The sequence below is a fragment of the Prionailurus viverrinus genome, chromosome E1, assembly GCF_022837055.1.
Source record: "Prionailurus viverrinus isolate Anna chromosome E1, UM_Priviv_1.0, whole genome shotgun sequence".
Lineage (NCBI taxonomy): Eukaryota > Metazoa > Chordata > Mammalia > Carnivora > Felidae > Prionailurus > Prionailurus viverrinus.
Window position 1 is genome coordinate 50,861,897 of NC_062574.1, and position 16,094 is coordinate 50,877,990.

At 60.2% G+C, this 16,094-nt stretch overlaps 1 protein-coding gene across 14 annotated transcripts in view; it reads left to right on the top strand.

The window, feature by feature from the left end:
* The window catches only part of CARD14 (caspase recruitment domain family member 14), a 35,676-nt gene that overhangs the window by 18,296 nt on the left and 1,286 nt on the right, over window positions 1-16,094 (top strand). For 12 of the 14 annotated variants that reach the window (XM_047832192.1, XM_047832195.1, XM_047832193.1 and 9 more), the window contains 17 exons: window positions 863-1,030; window positions 1,863-1,982; window positions 2,880-3,005; window positions 3,131-3,280; window positions 3,735-3,806; window positions 4,274-4,426; window positions 4,900-5,042; window positions 5,181-5,275; window positions 6,528-6,585; window positions 6,811-7,003; window positions 9,736-9,862; window positions 10,163-10,400; window positions 11,219-11,270; window positions 11,907-12,021; window positions 12,589-12,762; window positions 14,748-14,869; window positions 15,557-15,672. In XM_047832192.1, coding sequence (XP_047688148.1) covers window positions 863-1,030; window positions 1,863-1,982; window positions 2,880-3,005; window positions 3,131-3,280; window positions 3,735-3,806; window positions 4,274-4,426; window positions 4,900-5,042; window positions 5,181-5,275; window positions 6,528-6,585; window positions 6,811-7,003; window positions 9,736-9,862; window positions 10,163-10,400; window positions 11,219-11,270; window positions 11,907-12,021; window positions 12,589-12,762; window positions 14,748-14,869; window positions 15,557-15,672 — 2,222 coding nt within the window. The remainder of the gene's footprint in view (window positions 1-862; window positions 1,031-1,862; window positions 1,983-2,879; window positions 3,006-3,130; window positions 3,281-3,734; window positions 3,807-4,273; window positions 4,427-4,899; window positions 5,043-5,180; window positions 5,276-6,527; window positions 6,586-6,810; window positions 7,004-9,735; window positions 9,863-10,162; window positions 10,401-11,218; window positions 11,271-11,906; window positions 12,022-12,588; window positions 12,763-14,747; window positions 14,870-15,556; window positions 15,673-16,094) is intronic. The other 2 variants (XM_047832198.1, XM_047832199.1) reach the window with 2 other exon arrangements.

Sequence of the window (16,094 nt, forward strand, 5' to 3'; positions counted from 1 at the left end):
ACTTACTGCTTTTCACAAATCTCAGTTCCTTTTATGCAATGGATTTAGCAGAATATGGAAAGGCGGGGAAGCCAGGGAGCATGCTGGAGGACACTTGGTCACTGGCCACTCACCACCAGCCGTGGGGATTTGTTTTGCAAGACGGTCAGAGAGCCAATTCCCCGGGGTTCCTTGCTCTGTTCCTGGGGCCCCAACCCAGTCATTTAACTGCTATGCCTCATCTAAAAAATACAGCTAGGGGTGCCTGGGTGGCTCAGTCGGTTAAGCATCTGACTTCGGCTCAGGTCATGATCTCGCGGTTCGTGAGTTTGAGCCCCGCATTGGGCTCTGTGCTGACAGCTCGCAGCCTGGATCCTGCTTCAGATTCTGTGTCTCCCTCTCTCTACCCCTTCCCCGCTCATGCTCTGTCTCTCAAAGATGAATAAACATTAACAAAAAATTTAAGGGCGCCTGTGTTGCTTGATCAATTAAGCAGTTAAGCATCTGACTTCGGCTCAGGTCATGATCTCGCGGTTCGTGAGTTTCGAGCCCCACGACGGGCTCTGTGCTGACAGCTCGGGGCCTGGAGCCTGCTTCGGATTCTGTGTCTCCTCTCTCTGCTGCTCCCCTGCTCATTCTCTGTCTCTCAAAAAATGAATAAACGTTAAAAAAAAAAAGTATCGAATACAGCTAGACTGCCTTTCTCCTCCACAGAAACTGGAACGACTCATCACGTAAACCCTTTAACGGGTTTTGAAGTCTCGGGGGAGGGACCCCTTTGAGCAGGAGCAAAGGCACCGTTGAGGAGGAGGGGTGGGAAAGGAGCTGGCTCCCGGGCTGGTGGGGAAACAGTGTTTCCATTGTCCTTCCTCCCCACTGGCAGCTGTACCTGCTGAAGCAAGAGCTAGAACGCGAGAAGATGTCTTCTTCCCACGAGCGGGACTGTCGAGAGCGTTCCCCGCAGATGGCCGACGGCCTGGGGCCCGGGGACAAGGAGCTGACCCGCCTGAAGGAGGAGAACGAGAAGCTCCGGTCGCTGACGTTCAGCCTGGTGGGTCCCCTCCCTGTCCCCTCCCTGGCAGCCAGCTGGAGTTTCCCGCGGGCCGCGGGGCTCCCGACGGGTGGTCCGTGGAGGGGGCGCTGAGGACTGACTGGGCTGCAATCTGGCGATGTCCTGTGTTTCTCTTCCTGCTCCTCCCCGGCCCCCAGCGTTGGCGGGACTCACAGCTAGCGGGTGTGCGTGACAATGCCCCACTCGGCTGGGCAGCGGCTGTGCTGATTCTGCAGGCTGGGGTTCAAGGCTGTGGGCGGGGGCGTGAGGGGGACCCTTCTGCCTGCCGTCCTGCCCACGCGTGCTCTGGTGACACCAGGGCCCCGGCATTACACAAACCCTTGGCCTCTCCTCTTCGGTTCCTTTCGGTCAATATCATGTCCATTTACTGAGCGGGGATAGACACTCACCGGGTGCAGGGTAGGTGGCCGCCCTGGCGCTGTCTGTCACGCGGCCTGGATGGTGCCATCGCGCCTAAGCCCCTTCCCGCAGAGCAGGTGACAGGCGAGGGCGTGTCCGTCGGTGTTCAGTCTCTCAGAGACCCTGCTGGTGGATCTGGGGACGGAGCGGCCCGACACGGCCACCCCTGGGGACTCTCGGTTTCCTTTACCTTCTGTCGCCGGCCGCTTGGAAATAGAAGTGAAATGCACCCGTTTTGACGGCTGACCCGGCCTTTCCTTCTGTGAGATGCGCGGGAATAAGGCCAAATCCATCCACGCACCCGGCCTCGAGATTTCCTGTCGCCCGTTCCCGGGGAAGAACGATGGGGTGCTTCCCAGGGGCAGGCGTCTCAGGAGGTCAGGGCCCCGGGGCTGACCTCTCTTTGCCCCAGGCGGAGAAGGACATCCTGGAACAGAACCTGGACGAGGCCCTGGAGGGCACACAGACGCTGGTGGAGCGTATCCACTCCCTGAGGCAGCGGGCCGTGGCCGCCGAGAGGCAGCGGAAACAGGTGACCCTTCAGGGCCGCGTCCGGCACCGCGGGACGGGGGCCGCGGGCCCTTGAGACCACACCGCGCTTAAACCCAGCGCCGCTTCCCGAGCACGCTGGCCCGACCGCTCATCCTTCAGGAAGCCACGTGGAACACGGACCCAAGGCTAGAGGCCCCGTCCGGTTAGCGGGTGGTCAGAGAGCAATCGGACAAACGAGCAATAGAACGGAGGGTGCTCTCCGGTGGGGGCCCCCGGGGCCAGCACCAGGGGTTTATTCAGTTGCCACAACAGGCAAGGGGAGGACATGGAGGAAGGAGACAGCGTGAGAAAATGAGGCGGTAGCGTCGAGGGAAATTATTTATGTCTCTGGGGACGTGGAGTGAACGAAGCACAGTTGTACATGCAACACCCATGCGTATTTCTTTAAGATTTTATTTATTTTTTTGGGACAGAGAGAGACAGAGCATGAACGGGGGAGGGGCAGAGAGAGAGGGAGACACAGAATCGGAAACAGGCTCCAGGCTCCGAGCCATCAGCCCAGAGCCTGACGCGGGGCTCGAACTCACGGACCGCGAGATCGTGACCTGGCTGAAGTCGGACGCTTAACCGACTGCGCCACCCAGGCGCCCCTAAGATTTTATTTTTAAGTGATCTCCGCACCCAACGTGGGGCTCGAACCCGCAGCCCCGAGATCCAGAGTCACACGCTGTACCGACTAAATTCAATTACAGTCAGCATAGCAGCCCTGTGGATAGACGCACCTTGAAATGTGGCACTTAAGACAGGGGCAGGAAGTCACCTATGTTACCGCCTGGACGGTCCCCCCCTCTCTGCCTCCCCGAGGCACCCCAGCCCCACCCCGTCGTCAGCCCCCAGAGCCGCTGGCCTGCATGGGCTGTGTCTGTCCCCCGTCCAGTACTGGGAGGAGAAGGAGCAGACCTTGCTGCAGTTCCAGAGGACTAAGGTCGACTGTGACATCTACAAGGAGAAGATCGGCGCCCTACAGGGCCAGTTGCTGGAGCTGCAGCGAGAGCGAGACCAGGTGCCCGGAGGGGAGGGGCCCCGGGGTGCCGCCCGGCCGAGTCCCCGCCACTGCTGTCCCCCCACTGGCCCCGGCTCGCTCGCTCGCTGTGTGCCATCCTCCCTCCTTTCCTTTCTGCCTCCCAGGCCTACTCGGCGAGAGACGCGGCCCGGATGGAGATTTCGCAGAGCCTGACAGAGAAGGACGCCCTCCGCAGGAAAGTGTTTGAACTGACAGACCAGGTCTGGGAGCTGCACCATCGGCTTCACCGGCCGCAGGCCGAGTCCCTTCGAGGGGTGAGTGCCTCCCTCCCACCCCACGGGGATGCGGTTGGGTGGCGGGGCTGGGAGGCCAGGTGGGCACAGCGGGGGTGGGGGCGGTACCGGGCCACTCACCGTCCCTGCCGGGGCATCGGGTGGAGCCGCATCCACGGCACACCGGCTCTCGTGGGTGAACCGTGTTGCCGGGTCCTTGAAGAGGCACATCGGGGCAAGTTGGGTCTGTGTCCACCTCTCCTTTCGTGGTAATCTTGTGCAAGTCATGAAAGGGGTAGCTTGGCGGAAGGTTCTGGAATCTCTAAAGTATGGTGTTCGATGAAGAAAGCAAGCGTGTGAAACCGGGCAGGCAGCCACTTGCTTTTGTAGATGATGCATTCCGGGTTTGCAAGTCCAACGTCCAGGAGCTGACTTCCACGCATGAAGGGAACTGCGTTCCCCAAGGGCTAAAATGATTATAAAAACCTTCCGTTAGGATCTGTCCACAGCTCCAGTTCTGGCACCGGCCGGGGGGCGGAGAGCCTCTTCAGAGGCACCTGGGAACTTGGTGAGGCCGTGGGAGACCCTCCTCTTCCTGGGCAGGGCCCCAGCTGCTTCCTCCTCCACCCTCCCCACATTGACCGTGTTCCAAATACATATACATATAAAAAGACAGCAAAATGCTAACGGTCTTGTTCTTTGAGTGTGGACGATGGGTGGCTTTTCTTTTCTTCTCTAATCAATTCTGTTTGCCTCCGATACTCTGTATGGAGTGTGGATGTTCTACATATAGCATGTGTTATTTGTGTAACCTGTAAGGAACAACACATAATCCCTAAAATGCCATTCCCCAAGCTGGTTGCTTTCCTTCTCCTCAGTGGTCAGCTCCTGCTGTGAGGGGGGGGGGGGGTCCCAGGCTCGGAGGAGGGGACGTGATGAGGGAACAGTGCCCAGAGGGAAGAGGTGGGAGGTGGAGGCAGGAGGGGGACACGGGAGGGAGTTGACTTGCTGGGACCCCCCCCGAGGGCATCCAAGAGGAAACTCTCCTGCGCCGAACAGCCTGTGGCCCGTCTTTGGCAGCCTGAGCAGGAAGCCAGAGCCCGGGAGCCGTGTCCGAAGGGGAAGCAGCGGCTCGTGCGCATGTTGGCCATCTGTCCGCGGGATGACAGTGACCGCAGCTTCACCGAGGTACAGCGGCTGCCTGGTCCCCTCCTGGGGCCCGGCCAGGCGCACCCCCACCTACCGGGATAGAGGGGGCCTGGCTGGCACACCGCAGGTGCTAACGAAGTACTTGTGAAGCAAACCCGGTGGGGGGGGGGGCTGCATTCAGATCCACACGGCGCACCTGCTATCTTCCAGTGCCTCGCTCCGCACGGTGGCCCTCACCAGCCAGGAAGTTGGCCTCTCTGGGCCTCAGCTGCTTTGTTTGTAAAGTGGGACAACACTACCCCACCACATAGATTTATCTACCAGAACTGAGCTACACGAAATATGGAAAGCAGCTGAGAGGGTGCCTGGCACATAGTAGGTGTTCAGTTAGTGTGACCTTGCTCTGTGCTGTGTCCTTGTCGCCTCCTCTGCCCTGACAGTTAGGGACCCCACTGCTCTGCGTGAGCCCCGCGTGAGCCCCGTACGACCTCTGTCCCGCCCCCCCCCTCCAGTCTCAGCTCTGCTCTGACCTGAGCGCCACATCCAGCCGTGAGCTGGTGGACAGCTTCCGGTCCAGCAGCCCCATGCCTCCCAGTCAGCAGTCCCTGTACAAGCGGGCCGCAGAGGACTTCTGGGAAGACCCCTGGTCTTTCAGGTAAGGGACTGGCAATGGGGTTCAGATGGCACGGGCCCCGGCAGCTCACCAGGACCCCGGCCGAGGGCTGGGCAGGTGCCGGGAGCTCTGGGTCTGAGTCAGGGAGCAAGCGATCACCCTTCTTCCCACGCTTTCCAGCAGCTTCCCAGAAACCCTGCAGGTGGACCGGGGACCCTCCCCAGGGGCTAAGGCAGGTGCTGCAGACCTGGATTATGAGATTGTAGACCCGGCAGGTGAGTGCACCCCCCCCCCACTGGACCTCTGCAGCGGCCCCCCTCTCCTGGGCAGCTGAGCAGGAGGAGAAGTGAGGACAGGGGTCTTCAGGGAGGCGGGTGAGACAACCCAGTGCCTCTCCAGAGGGCAGGGGAGGCGAGCTTCACCGCTGCCCCGCCCCAGGCCTCTGGACCACCTGGTCACTCAAGCCCATGCCCCGATGTGCCCTGTTACTGGGTGTCCTTCCTATCTCACCTGGAAGCGGAGGGAGCTGCATTCATCTTTCTGTCCAGCTCGGCATCAACATTCACACGTGTTCTCTCCCTGTGCCCCCCCTGCTCTGACCCCGGGACGCTTAAGTGATACCGGAAGGCAAAGGGGGTTAGTCCCCACTGCTCCTGGAAGAGACCCCTGCTGTGAGCATCTCTCCTCCCCCCCGGGTGCTGCCACCTGCCACCTGAGACCTCCCCACATCGCCTGCGGCCTATTCTTCATATTTGTGACTTAACTGGTCTCCTCTCCTTCTCAGGCCACGGGCCCCACAGGGGCGGCCTCCCCACCTTTTCCACCCCAGCTCACCTGCCACCAGCCGTGGCCCCCGCACACACAACAGGTGCTTAGCACCCCGTCTGGAGTTCATGCAGTTGGCCACCAGGGGGCGCACACACCTTGTTCTGTACAGAACAGCCACACCTTTGGGGCAGGCGGGGTCCGGGGCTCCCTGTGGGTCACTCACCAGGCAGCTGATGGCCGGTGCTGGCAGTTGCCGCCGTGGGGAGTTGCAGGTCCCTGCAGAAATGCGGGTCCAAGGTTATACCAGATCTGATTGGTTTTTTTTTTATGTTTTTATTTTAATCACCCGGTGTTTATCACAAGTGCACTCCTTAATCCCCCCCATCTCCTATTTCGCTCACCCCCCCCACCCTAGATTTGATTTTTAATGTAGCCAGAAACCCAGACTCTAGCTGCCCTATCCTGTAAAATGTTGGCAACTCGACTCTCACATAAGGACATCGTGTAGGTCAAACCCCACTGCTGTTTGGGGGAAGATAAAATGAGGTTCTAAGCAGCGAGAAAGGAAAGAGGAAAGGGAGGTTCCACCTCAGCAGAAGGAGACAGACCAGCGGGGGTGGGGGTGGGGGTGGTGGCTAAGGCTCTGGGCGGGGGGGGGGGGGGGGGGTGGCGAGGTGGCCCAGGTGAGCAGAAGCTCCGTCAGAAGGGGTGACCTCGGGGCTGGCCTGGCTCGTGTCTGAGCCCTCTGCTTCCGTCCAGAACTTGCCGACTGTGACAGCCTGCAGCCATCCTCCGGGGGCCTCTCCGTCTCAGCCAGGTGAGCGGCGGAAGGGCGCCAGGGCCAGCAGGTGGCAGGGCAGAGTGAGGACCGTGTCCCATCACTGTTGGGAGGTGACAGCATTTCTGAGGATGGGGTTGTGGCTGGGTGGGTGAGGGGAGGTGAGAATTCCAGGTGCTGGGGCGGGTGGGGACAGGGCCGTGCCTGACCTCCTGCTCTCGGTGGCTCGGTGGCTCGTGGGCTCCGTCCCCTCCTCTCCTGCAGCAGCGTCCCGGTGCGGAGGAGGCCGGCCCGCAAGATCCTGAGCCAGGTCACCGTGCTGGCCTTCCAGGGGGACGAGCTGCTGGAGCAGATAAGTGTCATTGGCGGCAACCTCACAGGCATCTTCATTCACCGGGTCACCCCAGGCTCCGCGGCAGACGAGATGGCCTTGCGCCCGGGCACCCAGATCATGACGGTGAGTGTGGCACCGGGCCCGCGAGCCCCCCCAGGCTCTTCCCCAGCGGGGTCAGCAGCCGCAGCTCCAGCCGGAGGAGAACGTGCTGTCGGGGTAGCCCACGCTCCCTCTCAGGCTGAGGTTATACTCGCTCGGAGGCCAGGGTCCTGTGACAAGGCCACAGGCCAGTACTGAGGTGGGGCCTTTTTAAAAAATTTTTTTTAATGTTTTTATTTCTTTTGGAGACAGAGAGAGACAGAGCACAAGTGGGGGAGGAGCAGAGAGAGAGGGAGACACAGAATCGGAAGCAGGCTCCAGGGTCTGAGCCGGCAGCCCAGAGCCCGACGCGGGGCTCGAACCCACAGACCGCGAGATCATGACCTGAGCTGAAGTTGGATGCTCAGCCGACTGAGCCCCCCAGGCGCCCCGAGGGGCCTTTGTTAGCTGTGCCGACCACTTTGTGTGTGTGTAGTGAAATGCGCGTAACGCTAATGTGTTAGTGTTCACTGGGGGCATTTGAAAAAGCTTTCTTTTTCTTTTCTTTTTTTTTTTTTAATTTTTTTTCAACATTTATTTATTTTTGGGACAGAGAGAGACAGAGCATGAACGGGGGAGGGGCAGAGAGAGAGGGAGACACAGAATCGGAAACAGGCTCCAGGCTCTGAGCCATCAGCCCAGAGCCCGACGCGGGGCTCAAACTCACGGACCGCGAGATCGTGACCTGGCTGAAGTCGGACGCTTAACCGACTGCGCCACCCAGGCGCCCCTGAAAAAGCTTTCTAATTGTAAAATATTCGTTAAACTGCAAAACCCACTTAACTAATTATTATCGAGTGAATAGTGGGCAGGAAGGTGACGTTGATGTGGCCTGAAAGCAGGAAAGAGTCGCCCAGTTCCCGAGGGCTGGTTCCCCCAGGAGGAACCTGGGGTGAGGCGGGCACAGCGCCTGCGCCTGAAGTCAGTGATGACAAGGGCGGGGGGGGGGGGGGGGGGGGGGGGGCTGCGCCTTGGTCAGGAGCCCTGGCCCCGTGGTTCGTCTTCGATCTCGTGCAAGGGGCACACACACACGCACGCACGCGCGCGCGGCCCTTTCTCACATCCCTAACACGCCCCTTAAGATCCTCAGTCATCGGCCTACGTTGCGGTTAAAGCGACAGGAGCCTTTATGACGTCTGCGGAGACGGTCCTGACATCCAAATGGGGCCAGTTCGGTTCTAACAGCATAAAAACGTTTCGAAATATATTTTTTTATTCTTTCTTTATTTAAAGTTTTTTAAGTGTGGTTAGCTAACTAATCCAGGGTAAGATTAGTTTCAGGTGGACAATAGAGTGATTCGACACTCCCATCCGTCACCCGGTGCTCCTCACAGGTGCCCTCCTTCACCCCCGTCCCGTTTCACCCATCTCCCCACCTCCCCTCTGTAACCACCCGCGTGTTCTCTGTAGTTGAGTCTGTTTCTTGGTTTTTGTCTCTCTCTCTCTTTCCCTTTGCTCCTTGGTTTTGTTTCTTAAATTCCACATAAATCATATGGTATTGTCTTTCTATGAATATTTCACCTATTCTCATACTTTCTAGCTCCATCCATGTCATTGCAAATGGCAAGACGCCATTCGTTTTGATGTTGAGTAATACTCCACTCTGTGTGTGTGTGTGTGTGTGTGTGTGTGTGTGTGTAAACCACACCTTCTTTATCTGTTTCATCAGTCGATGGACACTTGGGCTGTTTCCATAATTTGGCTACAGTTGATAGTGCTGCTGTAAACATCTGGGTGCGTGTATCCCTTCTGATCTGTATTTTTGTATCCTTTGGGTAAATACCTACCAGTGCAGTTGCTGGGTTGTAGGATAGTTCTATCTGTAACTTTCTGAGGACCCTCTAGAGTGGCTGCACGAGTTTGCATTCCCACCAGCAGTGCAAGAGGGTTCCCCTTTCTCCACATCCTCGCCGACTCGTGTCGTTTCTTGTGTTGTTGATTTCAGCCATTCTGACAGTGTGAGGTGGCATCTCATCGTGGTTTTGATTGGCGTTTCCCTGTTGAGGAGTGATGGCGAGCATCTTTCCATGTGTCTTTTGGCCATCTGGATGTCTGCTTTGGGAAAACATCTATTCGTGTTTTCTGCCCATTTTTCAACTGGGTTTTTGTTTTTCGGGTACTGAGTTACATCAGTTCTTTACATATGTTGGATACTAATCCTCTGTCTGATATGTCGTTTGCGGAAGTCTTCTCCCACTCCGTAGGCTGCCTTTTACTTTTGTTGACTGTTTCCTTCACTGCACGGAAGCTTTTTATCTTGATGAGGTCCCAGTAGTTCGTTTTTGCTTTGGTTTCCCTGGCCTCCGGAGACGTGTTGAGTAAGAAGTTGCTACTTCTTACTCAAAGGTCAAAGAGGTTACTGCCTGCTTTCTCCTCGAGGTTTTTGATGGCTTCCTGTTTTACGTTTAGGTCTTTCATCCATTTTGAGTTTATATTTGTGTACGATGTTGGGACGTGGTCTAGTCTCATCCTTCCGCATGCTGGCCAAGCCGCGTGCTAGAGAAGGGACGGTGGTTGACTCTCGGGTCGCGAATGTGTGTGGTCAGAGGAGCTGACATCGAGATGTCCTGAAACAGGGCCGGTGACAAGGGCTCTGATGGGTGTGTGTGGATGGCTGGGAAGGGCGAGCGGGTCCTTCTGTAGGGTACACCCCTGTACTCAGACTGTGACCGCAGAATCCGGCTCAAAAGATGCCGACACTCGTGATTTGCTCTCAGGTGGATTACGAGGCAACAGAGCCCTCGTTCAAGGCCACCCTGGAGGACACAACCCTGGAGCAGGCCGTCGGACTTCTCCGGAGGGTGAACGGCTTCTGCTGCCTGTCTGTGAAGGTCAACATGGAGGGTACACACTCCCCCACACCACCCACCCCGTGAGGCCACCACTGGAGGCTTGTGCCACTGAGTCCCGTGTCCGTGAGCCCCTGGCTGCACCGAGGCCAAGCCCTCCCGCCCACCCCAGGACCATACTGTGCCCCAAGTCTGCAGACGACCCCAGGGTGGCTGGGGATCTTCCACCCACGGACTCCAGCACCGAGATGGCTCCTAAGACTCTGGGGGGGCGGGGGTCCTTCCTTCCCCCTGCCTCTCACATTCCAGACCCTTCCTCGTTGTGGGATCACAGCCCAGGCTTACCTTTGATCAGGTTATAAGAAGTTGGTCCAGGACCTGGAGGCCAAAGTGGCTACCTCGGGGGACTCCTTCTACATCCGGGTCAACCTGGCCCTGGAGGCGAGGGCGGTGGGGGAGCTGCAGGTGCAATGCAACGACATCCTGCATGTCACCGACACCATGTTCCGGGGCCGCGGCTGCTGGCACGCCCACCGCGTGGGCCCCTATAGCACGAAGGGCACCGAGAGGGGCAGCATCCCCAACTATGCACGGTGAGCATCTGTCCTGCACCCCAACACCTCCCCGGGTTGGGCCAGGGCGCTGCCGGGGTCGCCTGGCCTGGCTTGTCGTGGACGAACCCCCCTGCCAGCAAGGAAGAGCGGTCTCCCCGGGCTTCCCTCCACTGCCCAGGAGCAGAGGGTAGGCGTGATGAGATGTGCCCCCAAGTGGATGGAACCCCCAACGTGCCACCTCAGTTTTACTGCTTACGTGAGGTTTCTTTGTGAGAAGGGATGGCCTTCATCCTAGAGCATTCTAGAGCACTGAGGACCAGCGTGACACTGGGGCTGGCTCACTCTGTCACGGGGGGCTGCCTGGGCACAGCAGGATGTCAGTGGTCCTTCTGCCCCCTAGTTGTGACAATGAAAAATGTCTTCTCCAGACATGGCCCAGTGTCTCCTGGTATGTCTGGGACTTGTTGGTTTGAGCACAGAAGTCCCGCGTCCTGGGACAGCTGGACAGGGGGTGGCCTCCCTGGGAGCAATGACACGCCTGCGGAGAACCGTGTTCTGGACCAAGCGTGGTCCACGAAGCGCGGGCGTCGGCCGTACCTGGCTGTCGAGGTTCTGGAACGTGGCCCAGACCCAGGCTCACACCAAGTCACCTGGGCTCCAACTCACAACAGTTCAAGTGGCAGCTGCAGGGGCGGGCCGGGGCTTTGCACTTTTTCGAAAGCCCCAGCGGACCATAGTGGCCACCAGAGTGGAGAGCGGCTGCCTGGGGCCACAGGGGTGCTCTGGGGTGCTGGGCAGGGGCCCCTTCTCGTCAAGCCCTCCTTGCCACTGGGTCAGGGCTGTGCTCTTCTGCACAGGGCTCAGCAGCTGCTCATTGCTCTGATCCAGCGAAGCACCATCGCCTGCAAGGTGAGGCGGGGAGAGCCGCACCCGGACCCCAGACATGGGCGCCTGCTATGGGGGCCCTGCCTCCCCCCTCCCCGGCCCTCCTCCTCCCGGCTCACAGCACATGGAGGGCCCTGGCCCCGTCTGGGGGGGGCTGGAAGGGGGGCAGGTGCTGGCCTGCTGACCCCATGGCTGCAACCCCTGGGGTGTCTCTCCCTGGGGGGCCCTCCGGCCGTCACCTGGGTCTGCACCCTACACCCAGCCCGCAAGCTTCTCTAATGCGTGCAGGTGCCCCCTCTGCCATGCCCCCAGTTCATCCCATTTGCCCGTCCCCACCCCATCCCATTCCCTCTGAGGTCCTGACACAGAGCCCTCAGCTGTCCTGGGATTGGGCCAGGGCCGGGCTGTGGGGCCCCGCCCCTCCCCTCCCCTCCCCTCCCCTCCCTCCCCTCCCCTCCCCTCCCCTCCCCTCCCCTCCCCCCTCACTCTGGATGCCCTGCCTGAGGACCCTCTCCTGCCTCCCTTCATCTCCCACCCTCTGGTGTGGGGCCTGTGCCACCTGGCTGTTTGGCGGGCACAGCCTGGTGGCCCGGGGACCAGCCTGGGTTTGGCCGTGTGCAGACGGCTTGGACACCCGCTCGTCCCTCTGCTCCCCTCCAGCAGTCTTCCGGGGGAGCCCAGAAGCTGGTCCGCATCGTCAGCGTGGACAGAACCAAGGCCAGCCCCGTGTGCTCGTCCTCTGAGGGGGCACTGTCGGAGCGCAGCAGGCCGAAAGGTGAGGCGGCCGGAGCGGGCCGAGGGGCCCTTGATAGCCCCCTCGTGCCAGGCGTGGGTGGGAGGTCATAAGAGAGGTCAGCACGGCACATCCCCCGACCCCGTCAAACCGTGTAGACGAAGGCAGTGGAAGTGGATCGTCTTGAGTTAGTCGTCCTCTTTTTGGAAAGTGTTTTGGGTGCATAACATGACTGCTGAAGACAGAAGGGCAACCTGGAAGGCCAGGGTTCTGGAGGGAGGGAAGGCCTGGTGCTGTGGGTCCAGCAAGGGCGGGGACCCCGGGGCCAGGGGTCAGGCTGACCGTGGGGACGGCAGGGAACTGCGTTTCTCCATCCTGCGGTGGGCCTGTGGAGCGGCGCCTGGAGAGACCGGAGCCCCGAATCAAAGGGTGCAACGAGCCGCCGAGCAGGGCGTGTGGGAGGCGGGTGTCACCGGTGGGAGCCGAGCGTGGGCCTGTGTCCCAGCAGGAACCCCGGGCTGTGCAGACACGGACGGACTCGGTGCGTCCTGGGCCGTGGGGGCTGGTGAGCAGCCCAGCCTGGAGCCTCACGCCTCCTCTCCCCCACAGAGCCCTCCACCACGTGCTTCTGGGCCGAGACCTGCTTCACCCTGGTGCCCTACAGCCTGGTGCGTCCCCACAGGCCCAGCCGGCCCCGGCCCGTGCTCTTCGTGCCCAGGGTGGTCGGCAGGATCCTGAGCGAGAAGCTGTGTCTCCTCCAGGGGTTTAGGAAGTGCCCAGCAGGTACGCTGTCGCCTGGGAGCCCCGCCTGTCTGTCAGGTGGCAGAGCGAGCCCTTGGCAAAATGCTTGTCTTCTTCTGTGGAGGCCCTGGGGCTGCCGTGACAAGGGACCACAGATTGGGCCACTCCGAACAGCAGGGATTTATTCTCCCGGGGTGATGCAGTCCAGAAGGCGGAGAACCAGTGTCTCCGGGCTGCCCCCCGCCCGGAGGCTCCAAGGGGTGGGGTTCTCCTTTCCTTTCCTGGCTTCCGGGGTGCCCGCAGTCCTGGGGGTCCCGGCTTGTGGCTGTGTCACTGTGCTTTCTGCCTCCTTGTCCTGTGACCTCCCCTCTCCGTGTCTGTGTTTGGTCCTTTTTTTTTTTAGTTTATTATTTATTTATTTATATATTTATTTATTTAGAGAGCATGTGAGCAGGGGTGGAGGGTGCAGAGAGAGAGAGAGAGAGAGAGAGAGAGAGAGAGAATCCCAAGCAGGCTCCTGGCTGTCAGCGCAGAGCCCAACGTGGGGCTCTAACTCACGAACGGTGAGCCATGAGGTCAGGTGAGGTCAGGTGAGGTCAGGTGAGTCATGACCTGAGCCAAAACCAAGAGTCGATGCTTAACCAACTGAGCAACCCAGGCGCCCCTCACAGTCTTCTTATAAGGAACCAATCTCGAGGCACCTGGGGGGCTCAGTCGGTTCACCGTCTGACTTCAGCTCAGGTCACGATCTCACAGCTCGTGAGTTCGAGCCCCACACCGGGCTCTGTGCCGACAGCTTGGAGCCTGGAGGCTGCTTCGGATTCTGTGTCTCCCTCTCTCTCTGCCCCTAACCCCCTCGCATTCTGTCTCTCTGTCTCAAAAATAAAACATTAAAAAAAAAATTTAAAGGAACCAATCTTTAGGGCCCGTCTTCTTCCAGGATGACCTCATCATAACTAATCACATCTGCAAAGACCCTATTTCCAAATAAAGTCACAGCCCGAGGTTCCAGGTGCCCACACATTTAGGGGGGATGCTGTTCAATCCAGCGCAGTCGCTGCTCGCAGATAGGGTTGTTCGGAACCGGGGCGGGACCAGCGGAGGGCTCCACCCGCCCGCTCACCTCCAGAGCTGCTCGGTGGAGGGTCCCCGAGAGACCCCGGCCATCTGGACTGCTAGATCCCAGGGGACAGGGTCTGAGCGTCTACACCGCAGAAAAGAAGGTTGCGATGGTTGGAGAGCGGGACGCGGGCTTTGTGGGAGTTTTCTTTCATCCGCTTGCCGCTGGCTGATGGCTGCGGGAGGCCTTGGCTCTGCACTACCCCTGGAGCTCACAGAGGGCACCGGGCCGCAAGTGTGTGGGCAACGTTCGGGCGGCGAAGCCCGGGGAGAGGAGCTGTCCGTGAGCCGGGGTCGCCGTGACCGTGGGGACGCTCTGGGGGCGCGGCTCGGACTCCGGAGAATGGGCGTCAGGACCGAGAGTGGACAAGTGGGGGTGTCTTGACTGGTTCGTTCAGGGCAAGGGGTCTCCGCCCGGGCACCTACAGCGGGCTGGGGCGGCCTCACTCTCTGTGCTGGGGCCCGTCCCTGGCCTCCACCCACCAGATGCCGGTAGCGCCCCCTCCCCCTGAGCCGTGACGGCCCAAAATGCCTCCGGACGTCGCCAGGTCTCGCTTGGGGGCCCCACAGCCCTGACCTGTGGGCTCTAAGGGATTCCTAGGGGTGACAAGCTGGACATTCACGTTTGGATCTTGAGGGTGTGGGAGAGGGGTTTATCTGCACCATTCCTCCCTCCCTTCCGTCCATCCGTCTACCCACGTCCGGGCACTGGCAGAGCACGTGACTGATGGTTGAAGGTGCGCGTGCAGGGCACAGACTCCTCTGAGCGTGAAGAGCAGGGCCAGGGGTACACGGACGACACCCTAGGCAGAGGGTTCCCCAGAGCTGGGGGGGGGTCCGCGGGGGTGAGAGTGCTCAGGACCTCGCAGAGCTGGGTGCCTGATGTCCCCGTCCACTGTCACCTTCAGAGTACTTGAGCCAGGAGGAATACGATGCCTCCAGCCAGAGGGGGGACATCATCCAGGAGAAGGAGGCATCCGGTGGCCGCTACTGGGTAACCCGCAGGGCCATTGAGTCCCTCATGGAGAAGGTAATGGGCGAGGCCGGGAGCTGCTCTGGGGGTTTGGGGACCCATCTCCGGAGGATGGTGGTGGGACAGGGCAGGAAGGACTGACGCTGAGATCGGAGGGACGCTGGTGGCCAGCCTGTAGGCTAGGGACGCCCCGTGCTGATGCTCAGCTAATCTCTGGCTCAGCGTGCGGAGGGCGTAGTGCGGAAAGACCGAGCCCCGTCTCCGCCATCTGGGATCTGTTAACTTCCCTGAGCCGTATTCCTCGGCACAGGAAATCTGAATAATATTTGTTAAAATGAGGAATAAAATGGAGATAAGCCTCCATACTGATTTAAGGCTCAAACGAATACACGAAAAGCAGCTCACCGTGAACCATGCGGTTTTATGTGGACGTGAGACGGGCAGGCCCAGCTGTGAGCCAGAGGCAGATGCCCCCCCTTCCCAACCCCCGCCCACAGAGGCTGACGTGGCCTTCTGACCGGGAGGGTTCCGGCCCCCCACAAAGTCTCCCGCGACCCCAACGACTCACAGTTCCTAGATTCTGCCGATGAAACACCAAACGGACAGACGTGAGATGGTTCAGCAAGTGCCCTCGCACCCAACAGGGCGCCCCCCGCTTCTCTCCCCATCGCCCCTCCCCGGTGTGGGCTCCTCTCGCTGCCTCTGAGGCCGAGGACCTTGAGCCGTCTCCCCTGTCTCCTGCAGAACACCCACGCCCTCCTGGACGTCCGGCTGGACAGCGTCCGTGCCCTCCACAGGTCGGAGATCTTCCCCATCATCGTCCACATCTCCGTCAACGAGAAGGCGGCCAAGAAACTCAAGTAGGTGGGACCCCGAGGGCTGGCGGTGGGGCTGAGCCTGGCGTCACGTGCCTCCGGGGCGCGGCCTGGGGTCTGGGACGAGCACCTGCAGCCTCCCCCCTGGGAGCAGCCCTGACGGTGAGGGAGGCCTGGCACCCGCCTTGACTAAGGCCGCGTGTTCGCCGGGGTACGAGCAGCTCACGGTCCAGCTGCGCTGGGTGAGGACAGGAGCTGAACACCGTTACTTGGGGTGTGGCTGGGGACAAACCCAGACGTCCTGTTGCCCCTTACCACTTGTCAGCTGAGGTTGTAAACTGGACCCCACGCCCCACACCCGTGCAGCGTCGTCCGGGGCCTGACTCCTGTCTTCCTTACGAGGCGCTCGGACCCCCAAAGCGGGGCAGGGCATTTGTGCCGCGTGGCCCGTGTGCTGGTCCCCTGGC